The sequence below is a fragment of the Cyrtonyx montezumae genome, unplaced genomic scaffold (genome assembly GCF_038088225.1).
Source record: "Cyrtonyx montezumae isolate F1298 unplaced genomic scaffold, pur_monq_1.0 scaffold_3, whole genome shotgun sequence".
NCBI lineage: Eukaryota > Metazoa > Chordata > Aves > Galliformes > Odontophoridae > Cyrtonyx > Cyrtonyx montezumae.
In genome coordinates, this window is record NW_027072034.1 from 159567640 (window position 1) to 159572816 (window position 5177).

Consider the following 5177-nt stretch of genomic DNA (forward strand, 5'->3'; position numbering starts at 1 on the left):
TGCACAGGAGAACTGCTTAGCACCCTCATCTAGTAGTAGCAGGCTCTGGCACTCCTTGCAACCAGAGACCTGCGTAGCCACACTTCTAGGCAGACCTTCTGTCTGGGTCGCCACAGCCTTCTTAAGGCAAGCCCTCTGTCTTGTAGAGACCATGGCACAAAAAAATAAAAACAAAGAAATGGAAAAAAAAATGAAAATAAATAAATAAATAATAGTTTATAATAATATATATATATATGAATTGTAATGTGATAATTCGCTGCCCTCCCTGAGCCCTTCAGGGATATACCCCTTCAGCCCTAATCAGCTGAGGGGTGTGGGCGAGGGCGCTGAAACCCTGGCAACGCCTATGCCTCGTTAACACCTACCTCGTTAACACCTGTGCCTCGTTAACGCTTCGTTAACCTCTCGCGAGAACAGCCGTTGAGACTGGAACCTCCCGAAAACCCACCCTGTACCTCAATCAGCCACTGCAGCTCCGGCTGTGCTGACTTCAAGGCAGTTGATCACGAGGACTGAGCGTATTGGACTGTGTGGATTCACTGGCCTGGCACATCAGAACCACAATACTATGAGGCACTGGTGGATACTGGTGCACAGTGTACTCTAATGCCTTCGAGTTATAAAGGGACGGAACTGATCTATATCTCTGGAGTGACTGGGGGCTCTCAGGAATTGTCTGTGTTGGAGGCAGAAATAAGCCTCACTGGTAAAGACTGGCAGAAGCATCCTATAGTGACTAGACCGGGGGCTCCATGCATACTCGGTATAGACCATCTCAGAAGGGGGCACTTTAAGGATCCCAAAGTTGAGGGTCTGCCTGTGCCCACACTCCCGGTGAGGCAGTGGCCTTGATGTCACAATGGGTGGCAGGGTGCGGCCATTGTGACCCACGAGGCTCGGAGCGGAGTCAAGGCTGCAGGGCTCAGGCCGAGGATCAGTGCAGCCTGGTGAGGCGTGGAGAGAGAATTGGACTCTCTCAGTGCTCAGTGTGGAAGCAAATCATGCCCAAGACGAAGCAGAACACCTCCAACTTGCTGGAGAGAGGTGAGTGCAAAGTATCCCTGAGCACAAATCCTGCCAAGAGATAGAGTGATGCTAGGCGTCTACCTGAGGCTGCGAGCTGAGAGGGGGGAAGGGGCAGGCAAGGGATCTCCAGCCACCACGGGGCAGACTCCCACTACTGCTCCCTGGCAGCGGGGCCCAGCTTGGGCTGCGGCTGCTCGCTGGCACCACTGGGCCTGCAATCGGGACTTTTCTTCCGCCACCACCAGCCCTGACCTCAGCCAGCATGGCAGGCTCAGAGCAGGACCCTGGCGACAGCCCTCAGGGACACCTGGCTCTGCAAGATGCTCACTGCTGCTCACATTTGCTCTCTCCTCTCCAGCATGTGTGCTGTGTCGCCAGGAATGTGTTGACCCGATCAACTGCGGGCGCATACTGGGCATTTGTTCAATGCTCGCCCACGAGTTCTGCTTGGTGAGTTCCATCAAGGGCTACTTCCAGATTCCTGCTTGGGACGCACCGTTCCTTTCTGTCTTCATGAGATCCCGCTCTTTTCTCTCCTACAGAATTTTGCCAACATCCGCTTGGCAGAAACAACCTCAGGAAGGGAAGCTTTGCACACAGCCCATGATGACCTCACACGCAAGCTCAAGCAGGCCAACAGGAAGGTGAGGATCTGAACGGAGCGGGCACATTTGTGCCAGGAGAGTCTCACACCTCTTAGCTTAGTCTGGACCCAACAAAAGCCATGGCAGCCCTTCCAACAGCCTGCAGGAGAAAGCCCCGCCATAGCAGATGAGCCCTGTCTGTCGGACGGTTTAGTAGAGTGTGAGCCAGCAGTGCGAGCACCTGAGCACTGACCACAGCTGTGGGCCTGGCTACGGAGGCCTTGAGCTTGATGCTGATGAGGCTGTTCTGCTCTTTTCAGAAATGCTTTGTTTGTGGCAAGAGGGGAGCCACCATCACATGTGCAGAGAGCGGCTGTAAACGAAGCTTCCATCTGCCGTGCGCTGTGGCCGGTGAATGCATCACCCAGTTCTTTGGAGAGCACAGGTAAGGGCTGGCAGCAGCTGCCAAGGCAGGGAGGAACCCAGAGCAACATCTCCCAGCAGCCTGCCAGAGCCGGTGCCGGTGCCAGGGGCTCCTCCCTGGTCCTCTACCCTCCTTGCAGCACTCTCACCATGCCCACCCCTTTCATCTTCCCCCAGGTCCTTTTGCTGGGAGCACCGCCCTCGACAGTTAGCAGTGACAGCTACAGCAGAAGACACCAACTGTGCCATCTGCCTGCAGTCTGTAGGGGATAGAGCATCCTTCTCTACTCTGGTGTGCCCAGCATGCACACTCACCTGGTTCCACCGGTGCTGCATCCAGGTAGGAGCCCTCCCCTCACTCCGCAGGCATGCTTGGTGCTAAGCAGCACCACGCCCAACTCACACTCACACTGCTTGTGCTTCTCCTGCAGTATGAGGCCTTGTGTGCTGGCGCTGCATTCTTCCAGTGCCCCGGCTGTGGAAACAACACTCTGTTCTGTAAAGAAATGTCCGCCTTGGGGATCCAAATCCCAAACAGGTTGGTGTCCTGTGGACAAACCATGCAGATGACAAGGCGCGACCACTAGGCTTGTCCACAGACTGGTGTGCCACGCCTGGCCCATTGCTGTCACAGAAACATGTGCCTCAGCTTCATGGTGAAGCAGGAGACATGGTTGATAAGGAAGAGATGGGATAACCTTGGATCTTATGCTGGCAATGCTGGAAGCTCATCGCTTTCTCTCCCTTCTCTTGCAGAAGACCAGCACGGGAGGAAAATGGTGTAGATGCATCGCATCTTCTACAGAGGCACGATCGCTGCGATGCCATCGAGTGCTTTCACCCTGAAGGCAGAGATCAGGCAGAAGAGGAGGGGTGAGTTATTGCAACACTCTCTGGGTCTCCGCAGGGGATTTCAGCCTCACCACTGGCTGTGGGAGCAAGGACTGAGCACCAGAGATGAGCTGAGCACTCCCTGGCTTGGCTCACCGGGTCCTCACAGCCGCCACCCCTATGCTTCCTTCCCCAGGCCCTGGCAGCTGATCCCGTGCAGCTCCTGTGCTGCTCAGAGCACCCACCGATGGTGCTCCGGCACTTGCATCCAAATGGAAACCTGGGACTGCGACATCTGTGCTGGCCTGGGTACCTGTAAGTAGCAATCAGCTATGTGGCACCGGGCTGGGGCCACGCAATGACTGGCAGCAAGGGTTCAGGGCAGCTTTACCAAAGTCTCTCTGCTCCAGCATGGTTGGCAGCCTGAGCCTACTCATGGCTTCATCCTGCTGACATGCTGGTCTCACCTTACAGCCTCCAGAGACAACTCAGAACATGATGGCCACAGAACTGACTCCAGGTATGGTCTCACCAGACAGGCAGCATCGGGGCCACATCACAGTTCCCAGCTGCTGAAGATCACCGGCCGTACCGGAGCACACGGGACACTCCCCTCATGTTCACATGAGGATACCTCTGAGCCACGTAGAGAATGCTGTGGGAGCAGAGGAACAGCAGCCCCAAGAGATGAGAGTGGCTCCCACACTCCCAGAAGGACGGTGACATGGCCGTCCACCAGAGAGTCCCTGACGACGGAACACAGAGGGCGTCCCAGGCAGAGGAAAGAAAGAGGCACACGAAGCCGCACACGAAGCCGCTCCCCATTGCGAGTTTGGTACCCAAGTTCCCAGAGCCAGACCAGAAGATCTCAAGGCAGCAGGCAAACACCAGCCCCAGCTGCTCAGAACAGCACCCAAAACTCAGACAGACCGGCAACACAGGCAGAGGTCCTTCTGTGCTTGGTTTCCTTGCTTCTTTTTTTCGTGATCCGTTGTGTTCTGTAAAACCCATGTTCTGTAAAACCCATGGCAACTCCTAGAGGCATGATCGCTGCGATGGCATGCCATCCAGTGGTATCACCCTGAAGGCAGAGATCAGGCAGAAGAGGAGGGGTGAGTTATTGCAACAGCTCTCTGGGGCTCCGCAGGGGATTTCAGCCTCACCACAGGCTGTGGGAGCAAGAACTGAGCACCAGAGATGGGCTGGGCACTCCCCGGCTTGGCTCACTGGGTCCTCACAGCCGCCACCCCTTTGCTTCCTTCCCCAGGCCCTGGCAGCTGATCCTGCGCAGCTCCTGTGATGCTCAGAGCCCCCACCGAAGTCTTCTTTAGAAAGAAACTCAGGGATGATAGAAATAAAGGTATTGCTGAAGAGAGTTGCTGTTTGCAACTCAATACAAGGGTGGTCCCATGAAGATAAGGACAACACAATGGTGTGTAGAGTGGTTATTTACAACACAATGGATGGTCCAGAGAAGATAAGTGGAATTGCTGTTTGCAACTCAGTGGGGAAGTCTGTGGAGATAAGGAGGCAGATTTGCTGGTGACATAATGTAATCTTAACATCTGGAAATTTACTTTTAGCTTTAATCCTCTGACCACCGGAGATGTCACTTAGTTTGGAATTTCTGCCCGTGTTTGGAATGTGATGAATATTAATGTGTTATGCCTTTAAATGTGTAGTTGTTTCTCTCTTCGGTTGCATGTTTTGTGGAGACATCCCCCATGCACCTAGTGCTGTAATAAAAGGGAATACCTGCTTGACACATTTCATTGGTGTGTCAAGTTACTATGTCGGATTTCTCGGCATCAATATCGGCATTCCACATCATAACATCATGTGAGTCACTGGGAATGAAAGAGTTAATGCTCTCAGAGCTCTCGGAAGAGAAGAACAATGCCAAGGACATTTCTCCTTGTCATGGTGTTATCTGTGACAGTGACACAAGGAAAACAGAGAAGGGAGAGAGAGAGAAAAACGAACAAAACAAAAAGCTGCACTGTCGGTGGCCACATGACCGCCCGAACAGAGTTGTGCGCGCTGGGAGCGGGGTCTTTAAAAAGAACAATTGCACTATTTGAGAAGGAATGGTAACTTTACTAAATCTAATAAAATTGAACAATTGAGAGAGACAAAGTTTCAAAACCAAAACCGAGAGCTTACATTAGGGAAGAACTACAGGGGAAGCACCCATGCTGAATCGCTAGGGCAGCCAAGAGAGAGCAGGCCAGCAGTCTGGTCCAGAGCTCCGCCCCTCTGCCGCTCCCCAATACAGCATTAACTACTTAACTGACTGCATGATGTTCTGAT

At 53.5% G+C, this 5177-nt stretch overlaps 1 protein-coding gene across 1 annotated transcript; it reads left to right on the plus strand.

Moving 5' to 3' along the window:
- Positions 1–854: 854 nt before the first annotated feature.
- LOC136051496 (PHD finger protein 7-like) lies at positions 855–3190 on the plus strand. Its single transcript, XM_065740938.1, is given in 8 exon segments — positions 855–1047; positions 1388–1479; positions 1572–1673; positions 1934–2058; positions 2214–2408; positions 2410–2574; positions 2793–2909; positions 3064–3190. Coding segments are annotated over 8 exon segments (1116 nt in total).
- Positions 3191–5177: the final 1987 nt, after the last annotated feature.